Source organism: Schistocerca nitens, chromosome 3, assembly GCF_023898315.1.
Source record: "Schistocerca nitens isolate TAMUIC-IGC-003100 chromosome 3, iqSchNite1.1, whole genome shotgun sequence".
Taxonomy (NCBI): Eukaryota; Metazoa; Arthropoda; class Insecta; order Orthoptera; family Acrididae; genus Schistocerca; species Schistocerca nitens.
In genome coordinates this window covers 575,809,067-575,825,508 of record NC_064616.1, presented here as the reverse complement: position 1 = coordinate 575,825,508, position 16,442 = coordinate 575,809,067, and the positions used below count along the sequence as shown (strand labels likewise).

General features: G+C 40.4%; 1 protein-coding gene across 2 annotated transcripts in view; it reads right to left on the bottom strand.

Annotated features, from left to right (window-relative positions):
• Nucleotides 1–16,442, bottom strand: part of LOC126248486 (elongation of very long chain fatty acids protein AAEL008004-like) — a 332,054-nt gene that overhangs the window by 80,224 nt on the left and 235,388 nt on the right. For both annotated transcript variants that reach the window (XM_049949509.1, XM_049949510.1), the window contains exon 3: nt 9,108–9,229. In XM_049949509.1, coding sequence (XP_049805466.1) covers nt 9,108–9,229 — 122 coding nt within the window. The remainder of the gene's footprint in view (nt 1–9,107; nt 9,230–16,442) is intronic.

Genomic DNA, 16,442 nt, shown 5'->3' with positions numbered 1-16,442 from the left:
GAAAATCTTTATTGACTATCGAGGAACACCTCAAAAACTCAGCCGCGGATTCCGAGACGGCTATGCACTGTAAATGGATGTAATTTTTACAATATATTCCTAAGATCCCTATCTCGAACAATCTTGAAAATTTTCTTTATATCTTTCCGAAATACAGAGTGTGAAAGTTATCCTGACTGTACATGTAAAATCCGGTTTGAGGCGAAAACGTAGCACGGAGAAATTGCTTCTATCGGAGCACAAAAAATGCGAATATGTTCCTTTTTATTTAAAAGATTCTGACTGAAAAGTGGGGTGCCAGCTGCCTCATTCTACCTTCGTCAGCACCTTATAATTTTTTCCAAAAATTTTGGCGTAGGAACATATTCGCGCTTTTGTATGCTGAGATATAAGAAGACAAAGGCAGAGGCAAAGTAACTGAAAACTAATAAATACTGGAAGATAGTGGACAGTGGTTGTGTTATAGAAAGAGCGAAGGAGACGATGACAGTGTGGGAGAAAGAGAGGGACACAGTGGCAGTGGAACGTAGTGGACAATGAAACAATAGTGTTAGGGAAAGAGTGAAGGAGACAGTGCCGGAGGGAGGGGGGGGGGGTGAGGGGAGGAATAAAGAGAAAGTAGAGGTGGGTGAGAACCAGTGATAATGAGAGCAGAATATATGACAATGAAAACGAGGTAGGGAGAGACGTTACTATGCCAAAATTTTTGAGAAAATGTTGAAGGTTTTGAGGACGGTAGACTGAGGCAGCTGGTACCCCACTTTTCCCAGTCTAAGTCTTAAATAAACAGCACCATATCTGCATTTTTTGTGCTCCGATAGCAGCAATTTCCGCTGGTAGGAAATACTTTGTGGTATAGGTCTATCTGCTTGCTGCATATAACAATGGAGCCTGAGATCACAGCCCCACATTGCGATGTTTACACAACGATAGCTGGTGTCGGGCACAGTGTCTTTCAAAATCAGTACATTTGTCGGATACTTAACAAAAAGGTTCAACGCTAACGTTAACAAGCGTTGTGTCACTGTACTTTTCTTTTCTAGAGTTTTGGAATGCCATTAAAAATCATAAATCGTTTCATTTAAAGAATCTCTACTTGCTTCAATAACTTGGTTGAGAAAAGATTCAAGTGTGCTAATCATAAAACAAAATTACGTTCCTCTCTGCGAACTGTAATTTCCCAAAACCTATCATCAATATATTGAACCGTTCACGAAATAAAAGAGGTGTTACGTCTCACGTGACGCATCCTCTATGCAAGACGTTGTCTGTCGGTGGGCGTGTGTTGAAAACTACACGATATGGTGGATTCATTCTGCCAGTAAGGTACAATTCAGACTGGCGATGGTATCCGTGTGTACGCGAAATATTTTCATGGCATGAAGTGGAGGCCCTGTTGTGCCTTAACCATCACTTTCATGTTAACGATTCTTGGACCAGGTGGCAAATCATATGGAAGAACTTCCTTTTGTCATGGTCTTGAGAGCTTTCTCTCTCTCTCTCTCTTTCTCTCTCTCTCTCTCTCTCTCTCTCGCTCGCTCTCTCTCCACAACAATATCGCTATCTAATTAAATTGCTCGTGAATATATATAAGTAACGTTAGACGAGAAAACAGGCACAGTCAGATATACAGATTGACGAACGCTCCACATTCCATTAAAGGATGATAATCTAGCTAATTTCTCCACTTAAGGCGTAATAAATTTGATATAAGACAAGATAAAATTTTCTGATGATCTCATTGTCGACAAGACGTTAGCCCTCACGAAACAGGAAAGAATCAAACTTCTAGATCAAAAGAAAGTAGCGGTGTTGAGACTTACTTTTCTTTTTCCGCATAGAGCAATTACGCAGAACGAAAATTGCCGGCAGCCCAGCTAATCAGCAGGAGCGTCAGTGTCACATTCCCTGTCGCTTAAGGGCATCGTTTGGGTTAAAACCGTGTGCCTCGAACGATAATTTCTCGTGGCAGCGCGTCTAAAAATGCATCGCAATTTGTGAAGCCTTTCTGGTGATCACGCAAACTGTATGAGTGGAAAAATATAACTCACTATTTGCAACACTCGAGAGGGTTAGGTTGGGTTGTTTGGGGAAGAGACAAAACAGCGAGGTCATCGGTCTCATTGGATTAGGAAAGGATGGGGAAGGAAGTCGGCCGTGCCCTTTAAAAGGAACCACCACAGCATTTGCCTGGAGCGATTTAGGGAAATCACAGAAAACCTAAGTCAGGATGGCCGGACGCTGGATTGAACCGTCGTCCTTCCGATTGCAAGTCCAGTGTGCTACCACTGCGCCACCTCGCTCGGTCCCACTCGTGAGGATCCGAAAAGAAAATCATTTACGGGGTAAAATGCGAGAAGTTATTCATTACACTCAAGGGAATCGGAGAAGAAAATCTCTTACAGTAAGAAAATCATTCTGATAATAGAAACTTCCGATGTACTTCTGTACTTTTCATGGAAATAAAGGATAAAAATAAATTACTTTTAATTTTGATATTTATTTATGTACTAAGTTATACTCCATGTGGATCGGTTTTCGTCGTTCCTCCCACACAATAGAAAGATGGAAGTCTGAGAAATTAAATATAGATTATCGCTCTAAATAAAATTGTTTCTGCTCTTCATAGTTCGTTTATTACTTTGGAAACGGTTACCAGATACTCAAGATATCCGGGGACGAGTCATTTCAGTGAAGGAGGTGTGTGTCAGACGGAACAGATATGATGTCAAAGGCAGACAGTTATAAAAAATGGTTCAGCTTTATGAAATTAAGTTTAAAAATAAATCGAGGTAAATTGTATTGGTGCCGGGTTGTCAAGAGTATGGTACCAAGTTGTCAAGAGTGTGACATACTTTCACGTTTCGTATTCTTTTCTTGTGCGTATACGCTCTTGTGAGCGTAGTGAAAGACTAGGAGATATAAAAGTAAGTGATAAAACACAATCCTGTAGTTTTAAATAGTAAGTTAATGAAAATTTTCTGCCAGGAACAAATCTCATAACAAAATATGTATGATTTTATTGACCACTGATGATTCCTAGCACGAATAGGTGGAACATGTTTGGTTAAAAGCAAGTTAAATATTCAGTTACATTAGACAAATAACATTTATTTTTATATACCTTATAAACATAAAAAGGTAGCATACGAGGAAAAATGTTAGCAAGCGTTAGCAATAATGTAGGAGGAGGAGGAGGAGATTAGTGTTTAACGTCCCGTCGACAACGAGGTCATTAGAGACGGAGCGCAAGCTCGGGTGAGGGAAGGATGGGGAAGGAAATCGGCCGTGCCCTTTCAAAGGAACCATCCCGGCATTTGCCTGAAGCAGAATGTAGGAAGTGTTAGTTACCGAGATCTGACCGACTGTCACAATCCGTAGATATAGTGGAAGCAGGAGACAGTGTTTTGTGCCAGGCAACAAATAATCTGTTCTTAGGACCTCTCTTGCATTACAGACACCAAAAAGTTCTGTAGATGATACCTTACACAAATGTGTACTGTTCCATAAGATGTCGTTGTTGTGATCTTCAATCCGAAGACTGGCTTGATGGAGCTCTCCACGCTACTCTATCCTATCCAAACCTCTTTATATCCAAATAACTACTGCAACCTACATCCATTTCAACATGCTTACTGTATTAGTTACTTGGTCTCCTTCTGCAGTTGTTACGCCGCATCCCAGTTCTTTCCAGAAGTAAACTCAGGATTTATTGATGACTCTGAATGTATCCTATCAACCGATGTCATCTTCTAGTCAATTTGGGCCACAAATTTCTTTTCCCCCCAATTCTGTTCAGTACCTCATCATTAGTCACGTGATCTACCCATCTCAACTTCAACATTCTTCTGTAGCGCCATATTTCAAGAGCTTTCGTTCTCTTCTTTTCTAAACTGCTTAAACAAATTTCTCTTCTTTCGAAACGCTTTTCTTGCCATTGCCAGTGTACATTTTATGTCCCCTCTGTTTCGGCGATCATCAGTTATTTTACTGCCCAAATAGCAAAACTCATCAACTACTTTTAATGTCTCATTTTCTAATCTAATCCCATCAGCATCGCCTAATTTAATTCGACTACATTCCATAGCCGTTATTTTACTTTTGTTAATGTTCTTTTTGTATCCTCCTTTCGAGATACTGTCCATTCCGTTCAACTGCTCTTCCAAGTCCTTGCTGTCTCCAACCTCAATGTTTTTTTCTTGTCCATGAACTTTAATTCCTTCTCCTAATTTTTCTTAGTTTTTTTTTTTTTTACTTGTTGAACGTACGGACTGAAAAACATTGGGGATAAGGTTTGCCTTTCTTTAACCTATATTCTAAGATAAGTAGTAGCGTCAGTATACAGGGTGTTACAAAAAGGTACGGCCAAACTTTCAGGAAACATTCCTCACACACAAAGAAAGAAAATATGTTATGTGGACATGTGTCCAGAAACGCTTACTTTCCATGTTAGAGCTCATTTTATTACTTCTCTTCAAATCACATTAATCATGGAATGGAAACACACAGCAACAGACCGTACCAGCGTGACTTCAAACACTTTGTTACAGGAAGTTTTCAAAATGTCCTCCGTTAGCGAGGATACATGCATCCACCCTCCGTCGCGTGGAATCCCTGATGCGCTGATGCAGCCCTGGAGAATGGCGTATTGTATCACAGACGTCCACAATACGAGCACGAAGAGTCTCTACATTTGGTACCGGGGTTGCGTAGACAAGATCTCTCAAATGCCCCAATAAATGAAAGTCAAGAGGGTTGAGGTCAGGAGAGCGTGGAGGCCATGGAATTGGTCCGCCTCTACCAATCCATCGGTCACCGAATCTGTTGTTGAGAAGCGTACGAACACTCCGACTGAAACGTGCAGGAGCTCCATCGTGCATGAACCACATGTTGTGTCGTACTCTGTATTCTGCAACCATGGCTTATCAAACTGATGGTTCCGTAAAATTCGGCCGGCCGCTGTGGCCGATCGGCTCTAGGCGCTTCACTCCGGAACCGCGCTGTTGCTGCGGTCGTAGGTTCGAATCCTGCCTCGGGCATGGATGTGTGATGTCCTTAGATTAGTTAGGTTTAAGTAGTTGTAAGTCTAGGGGACTGATGACCTCAGATGTTAAGTCCCATAGTGCTTGGAGCTATTTGATTTTCGGTAAAATTCACATCTGCCAGCTCCTAATTTCTTTCCTGGGAATGTATTACAGTTTAAAATCACGTTTCGAAATCTCTGTCTAACCATTATATAATCAATCTGAACTTTTTGGTGTCTCAAGGTATTTTCCACGTATGCAATCCTCTTCCATGATTCTTCAACGTAGTGTTAGCAATGACTAAATTATGCTACGTAACAGGCGGCTTCACCTTTCATTCCTTTTGAACAGTCCAAATTTTCCTATTATTTATGTTTCTCTTCGAAATACACTCCCCCATGACAATTAAATTTTCCTCTCCCTTAATTGTCTGAATAATTTCTTTTATCTCATCAAGCGTGCGAGGTATAAACTGTCCGAGCTTCGTCCTTCATCATCGTCATGTTTCGATACAGCTATTCAGACAAAATGCTATCCTAAAACAAAGGTGATAATTGTCATCGGAACTAACCTTCATTTTTCGCACCAACCGACCTGTCATGTTTGAGGTGTACCGACGTAAGGTGCACATTTGGTATCCAGGCACCCTTTGGAATTTGGTACAGAATATCAGAGGTAACCCAAAAGTAAATATCTGTTATCTTCCTTTCACATGATAATATTTGTCCTGTTACTTTTTTCCTTGGAATACATCTACTCGTCTCTTTTTCATTTTGAGATGGTTAATTGTTTACTGTTCGAAGAACGCCATGATTTATCGCTAAGATCTGCAGATAAAGTTTCCTTATTCAACAAACAGTTTCGTCCCACAGACCACCATGGGATTCATGAAAACATTTAAAACATCATAGTAGGGGCTCAAATCAATGGCGTCAGGTAATAAAGTCCGTGAATTCGTCGCTGTTGTCAAACAGTAAGAAATTTCGCCGTCAGTCATACAAATGTGCTGAACACTGCACTCATTCGTAAACAAGTAAACCGTTAAAATAACATGACTGTTAATATAACATGAATGAGTGCACCGTTTTGCACATTTTTTACCATTTGAGAACAGCGACAAATTCATGGATTTTATTTTTTGACGATACTCATTTTATCGCTTTGTGTGATGATATAAATATTTTTATGATCCTGATGGTAGACAGTGGATCGAACTGGTTGCTCAATCAAGAATTTCCATGAGCAGCTCTTGGCGGTAAATCAGACGTTCTTCAAATATTGGGAGCTGTGGGGCAGCACATTCTTAAAATGTTTATTGTTCCTCAGATGCTTGAATGGGACTGAGGATTTATTTTTGAACTAGACAGTGAACTTTCTCATTGGAGTTTGAAAGATCATATCGTTCAGCAAAGATTTTTCGTTGTCATGGCCCGAAAATTTTGCTTTCGCGCTCTCCCATGATAACCTCATTAGATGTGTCGGAAATGTTAAGTAAAATATCTTGAAAATTCTTGTACTTGACCCTGAAAATCTTAACGATCACTTTATACAATAGTTTCATTCAAAATTCTTAGACATTCAGTATCCACAGTTATTGTATCGAACTCCCTTGCACTGTAGACTAATGCATGGACTACAAGTGAATTTTGATTCTATGGGTCATGTGCTGCCGAAGGATAACAGGAGGAAGTTTTTCATGTTTACTATTAAACTCGATGACATATTCAACACTTTTATATAATCTCTATCATGTACACCACAAATACTAATGATTTGTGTAGGCTGGGTAAAATTTTCAGACTTTTTCTTATCTTTTGTCAACATTTATCTGGTTTCTATTTACACTGAAGAGCTAAAGGAAATGGCACACCTGCCTAATATCGTGTAGGGCCCCCGGGAGCACTCAGGAGTGCAGCAACACGTTGCAAGGCATCCCAGATATGTTCAATAATGTTCATGCCTGGGGAGCTCGGTAGCCAGCGGAAGTGTTTAAAGTCAGAAGAGTGTTCCTGGAGCCACTCTGTAACATTTCTGGACGTGTGGAGTGTCGCATGGTACTGCTGGAATTGCCCAAGTCCGTCGGAAAGCACAGCGGACATGAATGGATGCAGGTGATCAGACAGGATGCTTACTTACGTATCAACTGTCAGAGTCGTATCTAGACGTATCAGGAGTCCCATATTACTCCAACTGCACACGTCTCACACTATTACAGAGCCTCCACCAGCTTGAACAGTGTCCTGCTGACATGCAGGGCCCATGTATTCATGAGATTGTCTCCATACCCGTACACGTCCATCCGCTCGATACAATTTGAAACTAGACTTGTCCGACCAGACAACGTATCTCTAGTAACCAGTATTCCAATGTCAGTGTTGACGGGCCCAGGGGGATCGTAAAGCTTTGTGTCGTGCAGTTATCAATGGTACACGAGTGGGCCTTCGACTCAGAAAGCCCATATCAATGATGTTTCGTTGAATGGTTCATACGCTGACACTTGTTTGATGGCTCAGCATTGAAATCTGCAGCAATTTGAGGAAGGGTTGCACTTCTGTCTCGTTGAACGATTCTCTTCAATCACCATTGGTCCTCTTCTTGCAGGATATTTTTCCGGCCGCAGCGGGGTCGGAGAATTGATGTTTTACCGGATTCCTGATATTCACAGTACACTCGTGAAATGATCGTACGGGAAAATCCCCACTTCATAGTAGATGCTGTGTCCTATAGCTCGTGCGCTGACTATAACACCACGTTCGAACCCACTTAAATCTTGATAAGTTGCAGACGGCAGTGCCGTATTTTGCCTGTTTACATGTCTCTGTATTTGAATACATATGCCTATACCAGTTTCTTTGGTGCTTCAGTGTACATACGAGGGCTATTCCGAAAGTAAGGTCCGATAGGTCGCGAAATGGAAACCACGGTAAAAATCAAAAATGTTTTATTTGCAACAGTTAGATACACCTTGCAGCTACTTATCTCCATAGTCGCCGACCCGACTTAGACGTGTATCGTAGCGTTGTACCAACTTTCCCATACCCTCGCTATAGAAGGCAGCCGCCAGTGCTCTCCGCCAATTCTCTACGCTGGCCTACGGCTCGTTGTCTTGTGCCGAAATGTTGTCTTCATAACCAGCGGTTCATGTGACCTGAGCTGAAACTCAGAGGGAGACAATTACGGGCTGTATTGTGGGTAATCTCACATTTCCATTTGAAAACGATGCAGGAGCATCTTCATTGCCCCTGCAGAATGCGGCTGAGAATTGTCTTGAAGACGAAACAGCACGACAGTTATGTAATGTTAGCTGCATAGCTTCAGGGGAAATTTCTCACCAGGCCCCCGTACTTGGCGGCAGACACTATTTTCTAGACATATTTACGCACTCACTGCGAGCTCAGAAATGAGCAGAGCGACGTGATGCTAACTGGGGTTATACTAGAGACACTACCCAACACATCTGTGCAAAGCTTTATCGGATTTTCATAGTCGTTTCCATTTCGTGACCGATCGGACCTTACTTTCGGAATAGCCCTCGTAATTATCAGTTTCATAGACATAACATATTGTTAAAGTCTGAGACGCCTTTCAATATCAGTTTGTCGTACGCACATTTCCATCACTTTAATTCGAATTAAAGCCTTATTTCAATTTCAAAAGGCTTGAGAACCAAGATGTTAATTTTTTAAGCATATCTATTTAACGAAAGGCTATATAAATGTACATAACATTAATTTGTGCTTAATAATAGCTCTAGAGTCAGTTTTCTGTGCTCTATTAAGGTAATATTCCGGCTGTCATACATAGAACTACAATTTTTCTATTGTTGTTATGAAGATGTCGAATTGATGTCATTATTGTCCTGTCAATTGCCCTGTTAAGTCTCCAGAAGGGAAACATATACTTGTCTGTTCGACTAATACAACGTTCAAGGACGGCAGGCAATAGAACAAGCTATAATTCTTTTGTGAAGTGAGCAAAGACAGATATGAAGCTGAGGCAGCAGATATAATTCGTGTGGCCGTAGCTTTTGGCATTGTCTGCAGCAGCACACTACAAAAGGCGTGTCACGCTAGGGATACTCACCGCTGAAGGCGTGGACCAGCCGGTGGTAGCGGTCGACGGCCAGCCGCACCAGTGATGTCACGTTCGACGCCTCCTCGCATTCTCCGTCGCAGAACAGGGCCGCCAGCGTCCCCGTTTTCAGCCTTCAAAGAAGAGGAACACTCTTTCAGTCAATGTCGTCAACGCTGTAGAATTTTCTCTCTGCTTTGCAGTTTAGCACGCGTTATAAAACACTCTGAAAACTCGTATCGTATGCAAAACAGCAGTGCAGTCGTCAATCGCTTTCCTCCTCCAAGAATTACAATTGGGATGAACCAAGTTAAGAAAGGAAACGATAACATTTTGAAATAAACTGATCACACTAATAACGTGGATGTTTAATGACATCAAAGTTGATTTCATAATTGAAAATGTAGATAATGTAAGCCCTTGTATTCGGCGTACATACTTTGACTAAAGCTTCATAGTAATGACATATTACAACTTAACAGTAAATCAGTGAAAAGTTAAGTGATGGACTAGGAAGTCCTCAGTTGCACCAATCATGTTTCTACGCAGTTACCAGATTCAGTCTCGTCATACCAAGAATCGCCGCATTTACAGTTAATAGATGACATTAATGACAAGTAAACAACTTATGCAAAATTAATGGACAATAAAATACAAGTAAAAGCACTGTCATCACTACAGTACGAATGTGAAAAGCTAAATTTTGTAATATTATGAGCTACAGCAGTCTTTAGTTGTAGGGGAAAGAGAAACTGAGATTTAATAAACTATTGATGTAAGATATATAAAAAAACAATCACACGTGTCCGTAAGTCCTTTACATGTTTTGGTTAAATGATAATTATTTTATTTTACACATCCGTTTCCGTAAGATCAAATTGCTGAGCAAATTTCCAAGGTCATGGAACGTGTAAGCACATGAATTACTATAGAAAAGTAATAACAGATAAAATAAAATATTTATGAATCCAGAGAAACGACAAGCCATAATTTTAAGTAAACGCAATCAACAATATAACACAGGAATCAGCTTAATTTTCTAAGGAACTCATTGGCAGAATACAAGGAGTGACCCATGAGGCAACTTTTCAATTTGGATTTGAAAGCGTGTGGATTATTGCTAAGATTTTTGAATTCTTGTGGTAGTTTATTGAAGAGCAGATTGGATTTCTGCCTAGTATTAACTGAGTGAAAGATGCTAATTCTTGGGAAGAAGCTAATATTGTTAACAAGATATCACAGTAAAGAATATATATATTGAGAGGCCAATATCAGAATACCCAGACTAATGAACAGGGGTCGACATGAGGTTCACGAAATTACACTACTTATTGCCAGAAACGCCCCTTTACGAGCCAAAAAATAGGTTTGAGGATGGGACGAGTTACACCGAAATATAATACCATACGTCATAAGCGAATGAAAATAAGCAAAGTAGACTACTTTTCGTATCGAACTATCACTTACCTCAGATAGCGTTCTAACAGTAAAAATGACAGTATTCAGTCTTTGAACAAGATCCTGAACGTGGCATTTCCACGACAGTTGACTATCTATCTGAACACCTAGGAATTTGAGCTGTTCAGTTTCACTAATCATATGCCAATTAAAACGCCAGGTTTTGGGGAATTGTGTGTTAGAAAATGCAAAAATTGAGTCTCGCTGTGATTTACTGTTAGTTTATGTTCTACAAGCCATGACCTTATGTCTTGAACATCACTGTCTGAAACAGTGCCACCGTTCCACTCAACATCCTTTACTATCAAGCTAGTGTCATCAGCAGACAAAAATATTTTACAATCATGTGTAGTACTTGAAGGCATATCATTTTTATAAATAAGGAACAAGAGTGGCCCCAGCACTGATCCTTGGGGCACCCCCCAGTTGATTGTGCTCCACTCGGACCTCACATCACAGCCATTCTCAATACTGTGGAGAGTGATCTTTTGCTGTCTTTTATTAAAGCAAGAGGTGAACCGGTTGTGAGCTACTCCCCGTATTCCATAATTATTTAGTTATTATTCGATATTTAAAACAAATATCAGTAGTGCAACAGGTAACGTAAAATAATTTCACTGCTCGTGAACGGAGATAACTATTCTTATATCTTTCAAAGCGAAATGCGATACTGTTCCGCAGAAATAAGAATTTCTGTGACAACCGAGATTTTTGATATTTAAAATGCTGATGACACATTAAATCACCTGGGGGATTTCTCTGAGGCTGTATTAATTTTTGATTATCTAGAAGCTCGTATTAGAATCGCGACGTATTGATATCACTGAAGATAACTCTTACGTATGTTAGCAAATATTTGAGAATTAGCTTTAACTACTTTTCAGCTGTATGAAAAGTATGAGTTGTACTCTGTTAATTCGTTGTGTCCAGTAATTTACTATTACTATTAACTGAATTTCTTGGTAGTGCCTGCAGAATGTGACTATAATATTAAATAGGAAATACTTTGCTAATTTTCTGCACTATTTGTTTATCTGATGACGAACTGGCTTTCGGCGTCTTAGGCCATTTTGAGGTGACAACTTTTACATTAATCTAACTATTACCATAATTTATATTTTATTGAAGAAAGTTCATCAAATTCCGATATTTTGCCTTCTATTGGCTTACACGTACTTCAACGTAAAATGTCTATCTTCAGGGATGAAATATTTCATTCAGGGTTTCTATCATCAACTGGTAAAGCAGCTACATCTGTATTTTATGGAAACCTGCTTCCCTCCTAAGTTATTGTAGATAAGGAAGATGCACAAAAACTTAAGAGTGGTTTCAATGCTTCATTCATATCGTGCAACAACTGGATATGAGAATATGTTGTATGGAAAAGAGAGGAAAATCATCAGAGACAAAAAGTGACGCAGATTTGCGTAAAATGATGTGCATGATTCATCATGCCATGACGGAGTCCATCAATTAAATATCTGATAAATGGAAATAAAACATTAGATGTAGATAGATAATGGTCAATAATATACTGAAGTACAGGCAGTTGGCGGACTTTTATTAATAAAGAAACAACCAGGAATTCTTTAATAGTATTTAACGAGAATTTTACTTTCAGTTAGCGGTTACACAACTTCAACTGGATATTTATTTTATTTGCAAAAATTCCTCTCACTGATCGAGGAAACGAACAGTGTAAGAAATTTGTAACCATGCATTGTTGACGAGTGTGAGCGATTGATGCGCCTGGCACATATGCAACACATTTCACGTGTCATTGTTGAAAGCAGCACTTGGGAATCACTGCAGGCAAAGGGACTAGCTGTTCCATCGAGAAGTAACAACATAATATGCTCCTCAGTATGCGAAGGAAAGTGGCGAATCGTTGACATAATCTCCTTGAACTCGGCATATTGAGCTGCACCAAAGTCATCATTGACAGCGGCGGGGCGGAGAGGGTAATGATTGCAGTACTGTAATGCAGTTTTCCTAGTGCTAGAACGCAGCAGTTTGCAGTTTGCTCAGTGCGGATCCTAAACAAAAGTACATGTGTGACGGAACTAGTGTGTAAGAGACATTAACAACACCGTTTTCGTATACAAGAAATGAAAATGTGACGAGCATGCGCCGAATAATCGAAATCAGATGAAAAAAATCTAGTACGAAATGTAAACATTTTCTTTTGTTCCTTCTTTTAAGGTATGAAGTCACCAAGCAGCTGTTTACTCAGTAAGGCGTATTTCAGGGCGGTCATCAAATTGCCCCACGTCAGTGGGATGGAGTGCTAGTCGTTTCCGTTTACAAAAAGAGGTGACAGAATGTCCGTCTCTTCCAGGTCACAAGAGCATATTTTAAGCTAGAACATTATGAGATTCATGGAGGAAAGGGATTATAAAAAGTCAGCGCGGGTTAAGGAAAAACCACTCGTGTGAAACACAGCTTGCTTTATTCATAGACGATATTTTGCATGTAGTCAATATGATTCCATCTTCTTAGTAATGTTAAAGGCGTTAGTCGCTGTAATTCATTATTAACTAGTAACCAATGCAGATAAACAATTTATCAAATAGGGTACGTGGCACTAGATGATTCGCTTGTTGTTCTTGGCAGAAATACGACGCTGTTTATGTGAAACTCTGTTGGATAAATTTTGAGGATCAGTCTTTGCCGAATACTGTGTAATAGTTCTATTGTTATCGTAGGGTACATCACGTGGGGATCAAGAGAACAAGATAAGAGAGATCAGGCTGGATGCAGAGACATACAGACACTCGTTTTTCTCTTACTTAATATGTGAATGTAATACGACAGAAAAGGGACTTCAAAAAGTGAATTACACTTTATTGTGACAGGCCAAGTAGCTTTTATTGAATGCTGCATTACACTTCAAAGTGACACAGATACTTGACGCTACTTTGCAACGTAATCATCGAGTCTCTGTAAGAAACAATCGGAAATTTCTACCAATCGTTCAGTTCCTCAACAATAGAAAGCCGCTCTTTGATCACGCAGCCATTCTAGAACAGCTGTGCAAACATTCTCATCGTCAGAAAACTGCGATTGCTGCGAATTGGCTCCTCGACTGCCTGGGTATTGTCGACTGTAGTCGGTGTCGATGGCCTTCCTTCCCGATCAGCATTACCCACATCACTGCGGCCTTAGTCAAATTGCTGGTAGCATTTCCTTACAGCTGGACGCGACTTTCAATTTGGTCCACATACCGTCAGAATTTCACGGCGAATCTATGAGCAAGTCTGACGTTTTGACCACAAGAATCGTACTGTCCTGCGTGGTTTATCTGTTGAGTATGTTTCCCGTTCCGCCCCACTTCGTTCCCACACTGTGCTGCGCCTGTTATCCCCACCGCTGCAGAACTGTGTCTGCAGAAAACCCGGAGCATGCACTCTTTTCTGACTATACACCAGTCTTGCCACTCAATGGTCTTAACATGGAACGACATGTATAATTTACTTTTTGAAGTCCCATCCTAGATATACGCTGATGTGCAGAACTTAAGAACGAAAGTAACTTTGTATAAAATGCATGTTTGTCCATCAGCTGTTTTTACTTTAAACCAAAATATCGATCGGGTTCAGCCATGGACCATCTTCACGGACAAAGGTTAAAATTTTTAAAGCCACAACATTACATTTGTCAGTATTTACATAAGTGTAGAGCATTATGTGTACACTTGGTATTAGTACGATTGCTTCTAAAAGTCCTGTGTAGTATATTGTTATTCATGACATGCTCTACACATTATTTAAGCACTGACAAATGTAATGTTGTGGCTTAAACAATTTTAACCCTTATCCGTGAAGATGGTCCTTGACTGAAACCGGTCGATATTTGGATTTAAAATAAAAGCAACTGATGGTAAAACATGCATTTTATACATTACTTGACGGCTGTTGATAGTCCCTTCTTAAAATGTTTGAAAGAAACACTCGCATGACATGTCAGTTGTAAGTAACATAGGTCGATGAAACTTGGACGGTACATAAAAATGGCTGGGACAGTATAGTAGAGAAGTTAACTGAAAGAAATACGCAATGAGACGAACAGAAAGAACACTTTTATTCAAAGACAATAATTACACTAGAATCACTGAGATTCATGATGGTCCCCTGGATAATACAAAGAGCGTGACCTGGTTCTTAATGGGTCGGAAAATGCATGCTCTTCAACGTGCTCCTATGCCGGCCAGAAGACTAGTAAGGAGTTCTTGTGTTGTCCTCCGGTGCGGTTGACAGATGCTGGTTGGTCGTTGGAGTATGTGGACGTGGTGAAATACGTCTTCACAACGCATCCCACACGGACTAAATAGGATTAAAGTCCATTTGTCCAAATTAAGAATGTAAGTGTTGACCAGATGTGGTTTGAATTCAAAGAAATAGTATCGGCAGCAATTGAGAGATTTATACCAAATAAATTAACAAACGACGGAGCTGATCCTCCTTCGTACACAAAACGGGTCAGATAACTCTGGTAGAAACAACGAAACAAACATGCCAAATTCATGCAGACGCAAAACCCCCAAGGTTGACGATCTTTTACAGAAGCTCGAAATTTAGCGCGGACTTCAATGCGAGATGCTTATAATAGTTCTACAACGAAACTTTTGTCTCGAAACCTGGCAGAAAATCCAAAGAGATTCTGGTCGTATGTGAAGTATGCTAGCGGCAAGACACAATCAGTGCCTTTTCTGCGCTATAGCAATGGAGATACTATCGAATACAGGGCTGCCAAAGCAGGGTTACTAAACACGGCCTTTCGAAATGCTTTCACAAAGGAAGACGAAGTAAATATTCCAGAACTGGAACCAAGAACAGCTGTCAACATGAGTAACGTAGAAGTAAATATCCTCGGAGTAGTGAAGCAACTTAAATCACTTAATAAAAGCAAGTCTTCTGGTCCAGACTGTATACCAATTACGTTCCTTTCAGAGTATGCTGATGCAATAGCTCCATAGTTAACAATCATATACAACCGTTCGCTCGACGAAAGATTCGTATCCAAAGACTGGAAAGTTCCACAGGTCACACCAGTATACAAGAAAGGTAGTAGGTGTTATCCATTAAATTACAGGTCCATATCATTAACGTCGATATGCAGCAGGATTTTGGAACACATATTGTGTTCGAACATTACGAATTTCTCGAAGAAAGCCGGCCGGTGTGGTCGAAGGGTTCCAGGCGCTACAGTTTGGAACCGCGCGACCGCTACGGTCGCAGGTTCGAATCCTGCCTCGGGCACGGATGTGTGTGATGTCCTTAGGTTAGTTAGGTTTAAGTAGTTCTAAGTTCTAGGGGACTGATGACCTCAGAAGTTAAGTCCCATAGTGCTCAGAGTCATTTGAACGATTTTGAACCTCGAAGAAAACGATCTAGTGGCACACAGTCAACATGGATTTAGAAAACATCTTTCTTGTGGAACACAACTAGCTCTTTACTCGCATGAAGTGTTGAGTGCATTGACAAGGGCTTTCAGATTGATTCCGTATTGCTGGATTTCCGAAGGCTTTTGGCACTGTACCACGCACGCGGCTTGTGAAATTGCGTGCTTATGAAATATCGTCTCAGTTATGTGACTGGATTCGTGATTTCCTGTCCAAGAGGTCACAGTTCGTGGTAAAACAGAAGTGATTTCCGGCGTTCCCCAAGGTAGTGTTATAGGCTCTTTGCTGTTCCCGATCTGTATAAACGATTTGCGAGACATTCTGAGCAATAGTCTTAGGTTGTTTGCAGATGACGCTGTCGTTTATCGACTAATGAAGTCATCAGAAGATCAAAACAAACTGCAAAACGATTTCGGAAAGATATCTGTATGGCGCGAAAATTGGCAATTGAGCGTAATAACGAAAAGCGTGAGGTCATCCACATGAGT